The sequence below is a fragment of the Phalacrocorax carbo genome, chromosome 2 (assembly GCF_963921805.1).
Source record: "Phalacrocorax carbo chromosome 2, bPhaCar2.1, whole genome shotgun sequence".
Classification (NCBI taxonomy): Eukaryota; Metazoa; Chordata; class Aves; order Suliformes; family Phalacrocoracidae; genus Phalacrocorax; species Phalacrocorax carbo.
The window spans coordinates 20,725,387-20,739,262 of NC_087514.1; the positions used below are offsets into that span (position 1 = coordinate 20,725,387).

General features: G+C 37.7%; 1 protein-coding gene across 1 annotated transcript in view; it reads left to right on the forward strand.

Annotated features, from left to right (window-relative positions):
• The first annotated feature begins 333 nt into the window (after positions 1-333).
• The window catches only part of ANGPT1 (angiopoietin 1), a 172,880-nt gene continuing 159,337 nt past the window's right edge, over positions 334-13,876 (forward strand). The window contains exon 1 of the mRNA XM_064442236.1: positions 334-1,056. Within this exon, the coding sequence (XP_064298306.1) occupies positions 760-1,056 (297 nt within the window). The 5' untranslated portion in view covers positions 334-759. The remainder of the gene's footprint in view (positions 1,057-13,876) is intronic.

Below are 13,876 nucleotides of genomic sequence, written 5' to 3' on the forward strand. Positions count from 1 at the left end.
TTTTTTCCCATAAGTGTCATTTGCCTGACTTAGAATTCTTTAATAGATACTGAGCAGCACAGAACTGAAAGTATTTTTAATTTCAGTGCTTTGTATATTTACAGAGGGATTACAACAAACTTCCACACTTTATCTACATTTTAATAGGTCAGTGTGAACATATGAAGCGTATTAAGGTGGACTGCCTTACTTATTAAACTTATGTGAATTCGTCAAAAGCTCTAAGCAGTTGTGTGCAATAGGGGCTGGAAAGCCATGCATGATTGAGGTCATGCATCCAGCCAGTTTGTAAGATGATCCCTCTGTACCGAGCCATCAGCCATCCTTAGCATAGGGGCGCACTCATACACGCATTCCTGTCAAGTCATCTTGTGAAAGGCAGCTTGCTTCCAGCTTGGCTTGAAAGTGCAACCTTAATAAAACTCACTGAAGTCTGAGAGAAAATAGCAGTTCTGCAGCAGATAGTGTAGGGGAAAGAGACTGGGATATGCATATGCAGCTGACTAAAGCAGGCTACATGCTGGACTGTAACAGGGAGGAAACAATAAATCTTAACTACTATGCAATAAATATTCCCAATTTAAACTAAGGAAGCTATCCTCATAGTGAAATTAAAAAAATAACTGTTTATCCAAGCTTGATTTCTAAAGCGCACTTCTCCAGTCCTTTTTCCAAAGACTTTAAGGGAAATTAAGAACAAATTTAAAGAAAGAGGAAGAAAAAGTTTTTCTTAAAGTAGGAAAGGAAAGTAATAATAACATGTCAGTTTTCCTTTCCTTTGCTTTCCTGGCAGCGGTCCTTGCTCATATAGGCTGTAATAACCAGCGTCGGGGTCCAGAAGCCAGTGGGAGAAGATTTAACCGGATTCAGCATGGGCAGTGCACCTATACTTTCATTCTGCCAGAACAGGATGGGAACTGTCGTGAAAGCACGACAGACCAGTACAACACAAATGCTCTTCAGAGAGATGCTCCTCACGTGGAACAGGATTTCTCTTCCCAGAAACTGCAACATCTGGAGCATGTGATGGAAAATTACACTCAGTGGCTGCAAAAAGTAAGTTTCTTTTTTTCATTTCTCACTGAAAGGGTTTTTTTGGTGATGCTTATGCTGTTCAATGTTTTCATTAGTTTCTGTGAGAACCAAGGTAACAAGGATTGATCTAGTTCGTGGCTGTGTAGGGGAGAAATGTTTCAGCCAGTGTGCACCCTTCTTAGTGACACTGCTCTTGGGAGCAGAATTTTCTTCATGTTACCGAAAGATGCAACTTCTTAAAGCTTTATCTCAAGAGACCATGGATGTTTGTGAGCCAGAGAACACAAAAATTCTCTAGAGACTGTAATGACAGAATGTACTAAGTACTCCTATAAACTCCACTTCTAGTTCACAGCTCCAGATCAGATGCCATGCAGGGTACCTGCTACTCTGACAGCAAAAGGGAGCATTTAAACAAATCAGCATTTAAAGGCAATGGTTTAAGAATATCGTTGTTCCTCCGTAAATAGATCCTGTAATACTATTCTACCCAGCTAATTGCTGGAAAGAAAGAAGAAAGTGTATAGGCATTCACACTCCTAAAACATTGCAGTAAAACTTTTTAACTCTGTAGATTACACTGGACTCGAAACAGCCTGTTTTAATTTGTGTGTGTATATGTGCATTCTTTCATAGAAAGGGAAAAATGGGTTTGAAGGTGTTGCAGTAACTTAGAAGTAAATACTTTTAAGAATTTGTGCAATAGATCTAAATTTCTAGTGAACTTTTCCATATTTTATGTATGAGCTGAAGTCTGGGCCTGAAAAGACTTAAATATATGAATAATTTCACTCATAAGTGCAGTCCCATTCACCTTAACAGGATTACTCACGTGTGTAAAATTACACACCACGCAGGATCTTGTCCATGCCTTAGTAATGAAAATGCCTTGGGATAGCTGTCCAGTAAAAATAAATAAGTAAAGAGTCTTTGTATATAGTTATTTACAATATTCCCATTCTCACACTGACATTTTTACATGGCAAAACTTAGAAAACTGAGAAAATGAGTGACGCAACTAGTCATGTAAGATGGCAAAAGAAAACTGCTGTATGTACGCGTTTGAGAGACACATGATTTAACTCACACAACAGTTAAGAATGAATATCAGTAAAAATCTAGTGAATACTCTACTAGGTGGGCTAAAACTTCATATTAGCATAGTTACTGTTACCTATCTCATTTACAAGTCTTGTTTCATCCAGACAGCATACAAGACTAATATGTTAAAAAGCATATACAGCCACCCCCTTCCTCCAAACCTTACTAAAATCTTTAGAGAGTATTTCCTGATCTCTTCATAAATTAATTGTGCTTTTTGCATATCTGGCTCTAGCAAGAGAGAAAAGACTCTGTCCAGTAAACATGTGTCTATGAAACAAAATATAACCAAGCATTCCTTTGTTAGACTACTTTCCTAATTTTTTAATATCTTGGTCTGCTTTGGGGAATATAAGGCTGGAAACGAGGGGATGTCTTTTGTAGCAAAAAGCATTTCCTAAGAAAATTTTTTACTGTACCTTGGGAGACTGAGGCAAGCACTAAAAAGAAGAAAGTTATCTGTGTTTGTGCACACATGATTTTACTTGAACAAATTGCCTGCTGAATCATGCTTATAAGACTTCACTTATTCTGTGTTTGTCCACTAGAGACTGAACTAAGATCACTGTTTCACTGTGAAGTGAACATGAAGAAATATGAGTCTCTGGAGTGTGAATGTCTCAGTTAGGGTTAGTCCCCTCACACTTTGGAGGGAAGTGATTAAACAGGTAGAAGCCTAATGAAAGGGGTTTATATCTGAGGACTGTTTTCTTCTGCAGTGATTGTAAAACTGGCTACGGGCAGAACCATCCCCCTCCTCCCTTCCTTCCCAGCCCCCGACCCTCTGCTCCCAGGGGTTTACATAAAACTAGGATTGTGCATGTATCCCCATGTGTCAGTTTTCCCTGGAATAAAAGGACCTGTTTCTCTCTGTGATGGAGTACGGCTCACTCTGAACAAATGAGGCTGATGCAGCTCTATTATAGCATCTCTGAATACTGAATTTGCTTTGTTCCTGTTGCCATCACAAAGTATCTCAGCCATAACTCATTTCCTTTCAAAACAAGCATAATGCTTAGGTATAATGAATATATTATGTAGATATCTTGCATCTTATTTTTATACTCTGCATTTATTATTTCCCCCAGATTTTTAATATCAAGTATAACTGCTGCTACACTAAAGAGCATTTTACAATGCACCTGCTGTGAACAAAGTAAAGAATAATTAATAGTTATAGGTCTATGACTGGAAGTGAATAATTATAATAAGAAATAATGTTTATGAATTTGAGATATATTCTGACTTATATAAAGGAAGTCTATTTATTTCTTCAGGTAATATATGTAACTTCCATTAAAATTGTACATAGGTAATGTTTGGCAGTGTGAATTATTTTCTCAGCACAAACACTAGCATGCAATATTGGAAGAGTACTTATTAAGAAATCTTGTAAGAATCATGGTTTGCTTAACTCTGTGCTATTATAATTTTAAAATCTTTTTCCTTGATATATAAACTAGCAGATTTCTAGAAGCAAAACAAGTATTCTTTTAAAAAAAAAAAAGAATACATTTTATGCTTAAAACCAAAACTGCATCTTTGATGACCTACAAGCTTGATTGTAGATAAAAATGGTTTTGCCTGGGGAGCCAATTACAGTCAATTAAGTCCCAGCCTTGTCCATTAGCATTTGCATATCTATAGTCAGTGAAACAGGGATTGGTTGGCAAACCAGGGACCCTGCAAAATGCTCTGTGCAGAAACAACTTGGAAGAAGATGACTTGGTAAACATTTTTAGAGATTTCCTAGAACTGTTTATTTTAATACTGGATAACTTTCCCCATTGTTTAAGCTTGGGTTTCATTTCTGCAATATGTTTATATTAATAGTTCAAAACAAACAGTTCATCACATTTTCTTTCTTGCAGTAACTGACTGGCCCACGTGATACTGTTTGGTATTTAATTGCAGTGCCTAAGTATTGCCAAAGAGGAGTTACATGAAATGTTATCATCATGTCTTGCTTGGGAACTTTCTGTTAGTCAGCTTGCTGATCTTATGGTATTGATGGATTCAGTATACATTCAGGATAGCTATACAGATGAGTGTTTCATATACTTATCCCTCAGTCCAAATAGCAGTAATAATTGTTATTACAGTAGTAAGTGAATTTTACGTGATCCACTCTTTCTTTTTTTCTGATCATTACCTAAGCAGAATACCATAAAATTTAAAATGAAACCTTAATAATAGTATACTATAAGAAGCTAACACAGATGTACAAGTTTGAGTTGAAAGTGAACCACAACCATTCTGGTCAGCCAGTGTCCAAACTTAGATTTTTTTCTCTTTTCTCTGCAAATATTGATGGCACCGCTGCACTTAAACCAAATAAAGAAGCTTCAACTCACTTCCCTTTCCCTTCAAAGTGTTTGTGCTGTCACCAGCTATAACCAAAGTATAAAATGATGAGTTGAATTCAGTCATTAAAGGAAGAAATTATAAGCAATTTTTCTGGGGTGTCTGTAGCCATTTGATAGTCTGCTTTAAAGTTTATTCTTACTGTGGTTCTGATGTATTATTTGTCTATGGCGTTCTCTGTGCTTTCTTTTGACTTCCTTATTTTGCAGAAGTAATATTGCAAGTGCTCATTTGGGTTTTAAACATGTAAGGAATCTAGGTTTTGATGCGGACTAGTCATTATATAGAAGAAACTGGGGTTTGGAAAGTCTGGTGTCTGTCACTGTATGGTGTGGCATCATTGAAAGTCTGCCCCTCTCTGATGTCTCTACCAGCAGGGCCTAGCACTGCAGTGAAACAGTAATAATTCGCTTATTTGTGTGGAGTGGCTGGATTTTGCCTTGGATTTTATATGGCTTGATGAAGATGGGAAAATTCCTTACATGTCACTCTTGCTGTGAAGCTCTGTGAAAGTGACAGAGCCTGCCCTGAAGAGGACAGTTCTAAAAAGCTGTCATAATATCCTATGAGGCAAATTTATATTCATATAAAGATGGAGGTGGCCGTAGTGTGTGTAAACTTTTGTCACATTAAGAAACCCATTTTCCCTAGTTGAACTATTACCAGATATAGTAAAAATTCCATTTTAATCATGGTTATGTATTTTGTAACAGAACATGTCACCTTAAAGTCCACATAATATTTGGATGTTAAGTGCAACCAGGAGATCCATGATGAACTCCTGTTAATTCTCACAAATAAAAGCACGCCATTAGATTTGGAATCTGCCATTCTGCTTGTACGAGCGTTACTACTGGGGCTGTGTAAGGAATGGCTTTCCAGTAAATCTCTCATTTTCAAGGTGGACAAGGGCTAAAAGGAAACTGTGAGAAAGCTTTGTCAAAACCTGGCCACAAGCCTTCTGTTTGGCATCCAGCTTGAACCTGGATTTCTTGTCTAGACCCAGAGGCTGTTTAGTATTCTAGGTGTTCTTTTTTCTTTGGAGTCAATGAATTCTCACATTCAAAGCACAGCCTCATCTTAGTAACACTTGAAGTGCAGTTCCCACAAACAAGCTGCAAAACAAATGGTGGGATTCAAATTGGTTGGATCTAAATTAGTGGGACAACTTATATAGCATGTACTACTCAGTGGGTAAGTATATACAAAAGCCAAATTTAAGGAGCAAAAATAAGTTAATGGAAACAAACTGGTTCTAAGAAAATTCACGTTTGAGTGTAAAACCAAAATCTCTTATTTACCTCAAAAAAATCTCTCGGCGAATAATATGCATGCATTTCAAAGCTTTATTAATCAAACTGCTGAAGTCCTTGGGATATTCTGAGACACCCACAAGAAAGAGGCAAGACTTCAAATGTGGAAATGCCTGAAAGCTTTATATTATTGGGGGATAACCTATTTGGAATTTTTACTTTTTTAAGAAGCAAAAGAATCAGAGTAGACTGAAGGGCAGTCTCACATGTTGCCACATTTGGTAGCAAGTTACTTAAAAAAAATATTTCCCATGGTTGGACAGAAGGCTTTGTCATAATGTGCAGTAGAACCTGAATGTGTTTATTTCCAGTGATGACAGCTGTAATTAGGAACTTTTTGGTAACAATAAAGTATTACACTTATTAGTCATCAGAACTGTCCAACCAACATGCCCAGTGGGAGATCTCCTTTGGAGCACTGAGAGCTTTTCTAAATGAAACTGATATAAAGTAAATGGCATGTCATTTTGAGGGTGCTGAGAACTCATCGTTCCCATTCCCTTCTGTGGTTTGGAAGCAATCTCTACTTCACAGTGCTGGGTGCCTTGGAGAAAAAAAAGAAAAAAAGACAGCCCATGTGGGAAAAGTACAAAGCTGGGTATTTTAGGCCTGCATCATCCCCCCCAAACTTCTGGCCAAAACCCAGAGATACCCAAGATAGGTTTTTCTTTGTAGTGGGGAATCTCTCAGTGCTGTGTCAAGAGACAGTAGCAAGCCCAGAGGAAGAGCCAAACATCTGAACTGTCCTGTGGGAGTCCCTGCTTCTCTTCCTTGACTCCAGGGAAATCCTGAGCAGCTCACTTCCTGATTTAAGTGTCTGTGTTAAGTGGGATGGATTTAAGCTTTACTTCTGTCCAGGGATGTAGCACAGACTTCCCTTGTGACTGAAAGGAAATAATAAAATTTAAGTATTCCTTTTTTTCCCATTTCTAACACAAATATAATACCACTATGCAGTTTCACAAGGATGTTGGGAGGCTTAATATGGTTTTTTGGTGTTGCTTTTGGAATCCTTTTGGTGGAAGATATTTTGTACTGTTAACAGTTTAATGTAATTCTTCTAATGTTTACAGAAAGCTATGTGAGATTAAAAAATATTTTGGAAGTAAATTAGTTGTAAAATTAGTAACTAAAATATTTTATAAAAAATAAGCAGATAAATACAATCAATATGAATCTATAATGTTAATTTTGCAAGTAGCAGTGGAATAAATGGATTATATATATCCTGCTAACAGTGAGAATGGTCCTCACTCTTGCAGCATTCTTAAAACCCGTTGAACAGCTGCTGCTCTAATCTGTGTTCATCTAAGGTGAATAGGACTGTAGCTTAGTCTTATATGGATTCTCAGGAAAAGCAGTGAGGAATGGTTAGTTTTTCAGAGGTATTCTTATGAGAAAATTTGAATAAATTTGTGGTTATCAAAATTGGGCTCACTGGTGTGATTTGTTGCAAGCATATTCTGAAAGGTGAAGATACTTAACAACCTGCCTGCGTTCACCTCTACTTACAGTTCAGCTTAGTTCAGTTCTCTCCTCTGTATTTGCAGTAAAATGCAACCAAAGGACAGCTAGTAAAAGACGACCTTCTAGAACCAGTATCATGGTTTTAGCTGTGCTGCAAACCTCATCTTCAGCACCAGCAGCTCAGGTGTCTTGAATAAACAGTGCTGGTGTAAAAGTCTTCCCAGTAGCATAAGGATTTCCTCTCTTGTTAAAGGGTTGAAGTTTGATCAGGAAAAGGAAATTGAAATAGTTTCAGATGTCATAGGAAGTGTTATTTTTCTTATGAAACAAGCTGTAGTTTAACACAAGGTTATTCTTGTGTAACCACGTGTGCATATTTTAGACCATGTTATGAAACACCAGGGTGGTAAATATTCACTTGGTAGGGTAACTTAGAAATGCCTTATATTGTTGCACATTTGCACCACATTCTCATTAATGATCCTGCACAAAGATCAAGCTTCACTTTTCATTAAGTCATTTCTAAACCGGGATAAGTATTCTACTTGCACTAGTATATACTTGCACCAGTTTAATTATCCCTGTTTAAAACTGATGCAAGGCAAACTAGTGCAACTTCCTTGTCTAAACAAGACCTAACAGTGGGGCTACACTCAACATCAAAGAAATATATGGGTACAGTCAAAGCAAGACAGGTGTAGGGTCAGCTGGAAAGATGCTCAAGTTGCATGTTTCTACATTTCTATTTTTTGCTTTCAGAGTAAAAACAAACCAACCAAACAAGAAAAAATTGGATTAAGATAATTCTATAATTACTCAGAGGAAGTCATATAGAAAACCAGTATTCTAAGCCATGGAGCAACATGATTGAAAGAAACCTCTAATATTCCCTTGACTTCTAGGAACAGCAAAGAAAAAAAACAGGAAAAAATCCAGAAAGAAAAGGGTAATAGTTAGCGAACAATGCTAGTTTTATGGTGGAATAGGTGTGTCTTTAGCAAAAGTACTTTAAAGGTCTACTATATGGTAGTACATGATTAGTCATATGATCTGTGTTACTATTCATGTCTTAAAAGAGACAGTAATAGGCTGAAAGTGCAGATACAATCTTGCTGTTGGAAAATCTGGGTTGAAGATCCATGAGTAAAAAGTGGCTGATCAAAAATTCTGTAAGGAGTCTGCAGAAATCTTTCCCCATGGACACCTCGCCCCAGCGCGCACACATGTGTGTGCATATATAGACACATGTATGCATTTAGATGTTTGGCGCATTTGGTGTTAAGGTATATGGAAGTGTGCTTCTAAGTGTTGTATCTTAAATCAATTCTCATGTTTTATACCTACTAACCTGCTGTAAGTCTGTTTTTCTCCTGGAATTGACCTGTTAGCTCAAAAAAACTAGAAGAATTGGTAGCAAGACAAAACCTTGTGTAGTGTTGTTGCAGTTTAGTCCTAGTCAGCAATTAAGCACCACGCAGCCACTCACTCACTCCCCCCACCCCGCTGGGATGGGGGAGAGAATCAGAAGAGCAAGAGTAAGAAAACTTGTGGCTTGACATAATAACAGTTTAAGAATTAAAATAAAATAGCAGCAGCAGCAGTAGTAGTAGTAGTAATAATAACAATAATAATAATAAATATAATGAAAAGGAAAATGAGAGAGAGAGAGGAGAAACTCCGGAAGAAAAACAAGTGATGCAACCACTCACCACTCGCCGACCGATGCCGCCAGTCCCTGAGCCACCATCACCGCTTTTCCTGGCCAACTCCCCCCAGTTAATATACCGAGCATGACGTCATATGATATGGAATATCGCTCTGGCCAGTTTGGATCAGCTGTCCCAGCAGTGCCCCCTCCATTCCCGGCTTCTTGTGCACCTGGCCGAGCATGGGAAGCTGGAAAAGTCCTTGACTACTTAGCCACAACTAAAACATCAGTGTGTTATCAACATTATTCTCATACTAAATCCAAAACACAGCACTGTACCAGCTACAGTGAAGAAAATTAACTATTCCAGCCAAAACCATGACAATTAAACACACATTAATTCTGTGTAAACAAGTCCCCATGTTGTGTTGCTGATAAATTATAAGTGCTTTTGTGCTTTCCAGAAGGTATATGAAGCAAGAATTTTCATATATTCTAGAAAAAATATTGGGCCTTTGTACTCCCCATCACAGACATGTTTGTATCCTTGCATGTGCATATGTTGCAAGGCACACCTGATTGTGCTTTGTGCAAGTATGGCATCTGCCTCTTTAATAGAACTTGGCATAACTATATAGTTATAACTTTTCATCAGGTCTTCTGGGAATTTTTATTTGTTGGAGTAAATTCTTTCTATCTGTCATGTTTTGCCTAGTTGTCTTGTTGCAAATAATGTACCAGGTGATCCTTCTGCAATAGGAATGTATGGGAACAACCAAAATCCACTCGTTCCAGTTAGCAGAATTCCCTTCTGACTCTGTTCTGCCCAAGGATTTGTGTCCTGGCATTCTTTCTTCTCCTTCTGTATCAAGCAGGCAAATAGGCTTGAGAGATTACCCTAGAGATAGGATAAACTCTGAGCATCCCTACCAGGGAATTAAGACAAGACTAGAGAACTGTGGCAGAAAACTGGGAGTATGAGCAGACAACCCTAGAAGACAATCTGTCTCTTTTTGACTGCATGGCTTCTTTCACGCTACAGCATAGATGATCAGATTGGTGCTAATCATTTTTTAATCTAAAAACTATTTCTGCTGCAGGCTGGTATGCCATTTATAGACTGATCTTGCTTTCTTTCACATCTAAACTTCCTTTAAAGGCTTTCTGCGTGCAAGAGAATTTTCTTGAAAGATACTATCTATGTTATGAAATTTCTGTCTTAGGGATAACATTGTTTAGCAGGCCAGGCTTTTAGTTTCCTCATCCATGACCCACACCACCTAAACCTGCAGAAAGAACTTGCAAGATTTCAAAGAGAAAAGCACTGGTGTCGTTTGAGTGCTCCTGCCCACTATTTTAAACGTTATAACAAACTTTCAGTCATTATCAAAGGCTCTCCAGCCTTCAAACCGGGGCTCTTACTTCCTGGCTGTAGGTGAAAAAAAACCTGATTCTCAATGTGTAAATTTACTATGTTGAGATGTATTTTAATATTTGATCTTTAATACAAATCCACAGAACATATTTTAAACACCCACAAAAATCAAAGGACAAGTCCTAGTACAGTCTCTAGAGATGTTTTTACCTTTATCTTCAGGGTTGTGGTAGACTTGCCTGCCCTTTGGATCATATTATTTATGAATGTTTTAAAGTTGTCAGCCTATGCTTGTAAAAGTTTACCTTTCTTCCTGAATCTCTTGTCTGCAAATGCGGTCTTCAACAGTGGAGATTTAGGAAAAAATGTTGTAGTTGTTGTTAAGTGATGATTTTGTAATTTTTTTTCCTAAGTATTGTATTGAATGAATTTTTAATTTGGATAAAACCATCTACGTCTCTATTTAAATGTGACGATTTTCACTTTTGTACGTCCACTTTTGAATAGCTTTAGCAATAACTATCTTCTGGGTGGTTTAGTTAACATGCAGAAGTCTTTTTCAGGAAAGAGAACTGTATTAAATAAATCTCTTTCTTAAAACCCTCCCATCAGCTCAGTGCGTGGGTAACAGTTAGGGTGTATAATAGGGTCATTTACATACCTTTCTCTTCTCTCTTCTGTATCATGCGTTTTTGCCTCAAGAAGACAAGGATCTTCAGATACTTATCTCATTATCACTGTCAGAGCACTAGTTCTCCTAAAAAAACTAATATCTTCTATGAAAGAACTGTGTAGAAATGACCTGATATTTCTGAAATCTCACAGAAAGACTTTGTATACAACCTGGTTCTCTGACGTCTCCTCCAACACCAAAGGACTCAGTGAAGACTGCATTTGAAAATTGGGCGTTCATATGTAGATAAAAGTAGCTGAAATGAGGACTTAGGATCACTGCCATTATCAGTTAAGTATTAAGTATATTTATTTGTGTCATAGTTAAATATTTACCCTCTACAATCTTAATTCATCAGGAAATTCCTGTGTCTTTCCAGGCCACACCAGCAAGTCAACACAGTAACAGGCAGCCCCCAATCCCTGATGCCTTTGGTGCTGTGCCTGGAATTTTGAGGATCTACTTAGAGGGAAAATTGCTCAGAGAGTGACCTAATCTTTTTCTGAATAAACTATTCCCCTTTGTTCCTTAGCTAAAACTTCATACTTCACTCAGTGTGTGACTTACCATAGTAGAGATAAATGGTCAAGGGCCACCTATCTTTCCTGTGTCACTTCTATCCTGTTAATGGGAAAGGCCATCAATACTCTGCAAGAAAGTTTTTCTGTGTTACTATTTTTGCACAGAGGAGATATGGACTGCAAAATTCTTTATCACTTTAGCCTGTAAACTACAGAAGCAATGATTAAGGTTGTTTCTCTTCACATTTTTCTTGAATGATCCAGTTTGATCTTTTGGCTTTTCCAAGAATTCTGTCTGATGCAATAAATATCCTTTTGTATATTCCTCTGACATTGTTTACTTCCATGACATCACACAGCTCAACTGTTATGGCCTCTGCCTTCATGTCAGTTAATTATTTGAACCTGTTAACGATACCAAAGTTCTGTGTAGGGAAGCATAAAAAAGACAACTGTATTTGCAGAGGCACACAAGGCAAGAGGAGTTTGCCAAGTACCAAAGGGTTATCATTAAAGGTGAAGGCTGATTACAGCAGAATCAATTCAATGATCATTGGTAAAAGATAAATTTTTATAGTTTGATCTGCTTGATGAGCCATTGCGTCAATCACTGTACAAAGTTATAATACATGGCTCTGTCTACAACTGAGAAGTATCCTGTTGAATGAGTGATTTCAAATCCTCATTGGCTGAGTTTTGCTGAGACAGCTGGCTTTGTTTCACACTCCACTGACTTCCCTGAAACCAGGGTATGAGTTGAGTTTCTGCATCTCACCTCACTGGCAAAATGCTTGCACCTCATTGCATGTTTACACATGCTGATCTAAAGACACAATGTAATGCTTGGGTAAACTATGTGAAATATGTGTGATGAGTTTGTGGGTTGGGTAAATGGTAAATGCAATAAGAATATATGTAGCTTTTTCAAGTGCTTTTTTGTGATATTGAATTCCATGAAATAGTTACGGGGCAGGTAACTCCCAAGAAAACTGAAGATGAGTTTGTAACTACACACTATTGCCTCTTGGAAAGGGTCATCTCAGAGAAAGTGTAAGGGGACCTGAAGAAAGATTGGAAAGGCTAAATATAAGGTGGAAGGTGGGGGTGGTGCTTCAGAGCAAGAAGTTTCTGTCTGAGATTGACAGAGGTTTTTCATTAAAAGTCTGATGGGAAGGGTGAAGGTTACTGTTGTAATCCATAAATTTGTCTGCTGCCCAAGGTATTAACATGTCACTAAAGCACACACAATAAGATAACTTGTCCTGCAGTGACAGAAAAATCTGAAAAATTACTCTGGTGTACAGCACTATGGTCAGTAAATGCCCTGAAACAATGTAGCTGTAAACTATGTACTGGCTGTGTGGTCCTATAAAGATTGTAACACTACAAATTTCAGTAGCATTATAGTCTGCTGAAGAAAACTTCATCATAGCTAGGAATAATTTATTCAGAATAAGACTGCTTTCATAAAATAAACCCCAAACGAACAGAAAAATGATCTTTCTAAATTCAAGAAATGTATAGGAATATGAGGCAAAGTAGATGTTCAGCAGCATGTTTTAATGCAGAAACCATGAAGTCTCCAAATGTTGGTAGTTATTAAAGTATCTAAAATGCAGACAATCCCCACATGAAGTGTTGGGTAGAACCAGAGTGCCATGTGTGGTGGTGCAGGTGGTCACCAACATGTCACTTTTTTACCAGGAACGCTCTTGCAACTGTCAATAACAACCTTAAAAGTAATGCTTGTGTTTGCTGCATATACTTGAATGTTAAGTGAAGAAATAACTTGCTAGCATCAGGCAAGCACTATGGAGAGTCTGTGATGAGCTAGAGCTCAGAAATACTGGAAAGGCATTTGCCCAGATTTTTCAACTTCAGATTTTGCAAGATCTAAGGTCTTGACCCTGAAAATGCCAAGGAAACTGTTTTGAGTTGATGGTACTCAGAACTTTCTAGGAAACATCTGGCACGCTATGAGCTTTATCCCTGTAAAATAAATTGTTTTCAGTTCACCATTGGAGAGTGTTATCACAAGTATGTAGCTACTCTTTAGTAGACTTCCATGGGAGGTAGAACCAACTGGGAATTGCTTGGTTACTCTAAACAAGCACACATCTATTTTATAATTTTGGATCAGTGGATGGGAATGGGAAACTCAGAGACTTCCTGTTGAAGCCTTCCTGTAGAGAACAATGTCACAACAATCCAAAGAATCAAAAAAAGGTGAATTATAATTCCTTGCACAGTCCACATACGGGATCACCTTGGGTGCCTTTTTTGGCCAATGTGTTATAACTATGATGGCACATGCTGTGTGCGTAGTGGCACTGGCTGCCAATAAGTCTTAAAACCATAAAAATATTTCATTATTTTTAT